The sequence below is a fragment of the Gregarina niphandrodes genome, assembly GCF_000223845.1.
Source record: "Gregarina niphandrodes unplaced genomic scaffold scaffold00154, whole genome shotgun sequence".
Taxonomy (NCBI): Eukaryota; Apicomplexa; class Conoidasida; order Eugregarinorida; family Gregarinidae; genus Gregarina; species Gregarina niphandrodes.
This window is the reverse complement of record NW_011645917.1, coordinates 841-2397: the sequence shown is the minus strand read 5'-3', so window position 1 is coordinate 2397 and position 1557 is coordinate 841. Positions and strand designations below refer to the sequence as shown.

General features: G+C 55.6%; 2 protein-coding genes across 2 annotated transcripts; both read left to right on the top strand.

The window, feature by feature from the left end:
- Window positions 1-42: 42 nt before the first annotated feature.
- On the top strand, window positions 43-1107 carry GNI_215080 (retroviral aspartyl protease; the record flags this gene model as incomplete). The annotated part of the gene is made up of 1 exon (XM_011135556.1): window positions 43-1107. One exon carries the CDS (start codon window positions 43-45, stop codon window positions 1105-1107), a length of 1065 nt encoding a protein of 354 aa, XP_011133858.1.
- Window positions 1108-1205: 98 nt separating this feature from the next.
- GNI_215070 (KRAB-A domain protein) lies at window positions 1206-1385 on the top strand (the record flags this gene model as incomplete). Its single annotated transcript, XM_011135555.1, has 1 exon — window positions 1206-1385. A coding segment is annotated over one exon (180 nt), but the record flags the coding sequence as incomplete, so codon positions are not given.
- Window positions 1386-1557: the final 172 nt, after the last annotated feature.

Here is a 1557-nt window from a genome sequence, read left to right as displayed (position 1 = left end):
GACATCAAGAACAACAGAGAACTGCTACGGACTCTCGCGAACATGTACAACGAGAAATTCGAGAAGGAACCCCGCTACTACTACAATGCCAAGCAGCGTCGAGAACGGAAACGGGATGGTATGGCGCACCAGAGCCACCGGGACGACCGAGACGACGAAGCCCTGTTCAGCGACGAACCGCTCGGTGCCGGACGGGTAGAAACCGCAGATAGTCTACTCGTGGGGGCTCAAGAGGTGAACCGCCGCAACTGTCGACATGTGCAACTTCCGGTGGCAGGACGTCTACTACCGTTCATGGTAGACACTGGAGCAGAAATCAATATCTTCCCGGAACCACTGCTCAAAAACCTGGACGTTCAAACGCAGTTCTCCGTAACCGGCCTCGAGAATCCACTACAAGTCAAAGGCGTCGGCGGATACAGCAAGTGCGATTCGCAAGTCCGCATCACCACGTCGGTGAATGGTCAGGTCGTTGAACTGGACTTCTACGTCCTACCTACACCCATGATGAAGTACCCGATGTTGGGGCTGCCCGCACTCCAACAGTTAGGCGCCGCCGTCGACCTAGCCAGCGAAAGGCTGGCCACCCATCACGGAGACCTACCACTGGTCCAAGACCCCGACCTAGTGGAATGCGATTCCAGGGTGAGTGCCCTTCAGGAAGCTGAAGAATCCTTCACACTCAGCCAGATCGAAGAGCGCATTAACCCATCACTGTCCGTCAGTCAGAGGCAGGACATACTCAAGCTGCTCACAGCCTACGACTCGACATGGACAGCTACGAAGGTCGGACGTTGTAAGGTACTAGAACACCGGATCGACACGGGGGACAGTAAGCCCATCAAGCAGGGCACCCGGCGATACTCACCGGAACAGAAGCAGGAAATCCAGCGACAGGTCCAAGACCTGCTGGCCGCGGGGGCCATCGAAGAGTCAGACAGCCCGTGGAGGTCACAAATAGTCATGGTTCCAAAAAAAAACCGGGGAGTGGCGGATGTACGTCGACTATCGCGCCCTCAACGACGTCACCGTCCCGGATACCTTCCCGCTGCCCATCATCGAAGATCTCCACGATCAGCTAGGGGAAGTGGAACACGTGATCACTAAATCACCGGTGTGCCGGCTTCCACCAAATCAAAATCAAGGAGGAAGACAAACCGAAGACTGCCTTCGCCACCCCTACCGGACTATACCAATTTCGCGTCATGCCCTTCGGACTTATCAACGCTCCTGCCACGTTCCAACGGATGACGACCAAACTCCTCGAAGATCGTCTAGGGAGCGGGTGTCTCGTCTACATTGACGATATCGTAATCTACGGTAGCTCGTGGCCGTCACTCATGAGCAACTTCGAATGGGTACTCCAGAGACTGCGCGACCACGAAGTATTTCTCAACATCCGCCCTCGTCAAACCGATCCAAGAACTCATCACTGCGGAAGAATTCGTCTGGTCCGACGAATGCCAACGGAAGTTCGAGGACATCGAACATCTACTCACTGCATCCCAACCGTCACTGTGCCTGCCGCGCTCCGGACTGCCTTTCTACCTGGACACC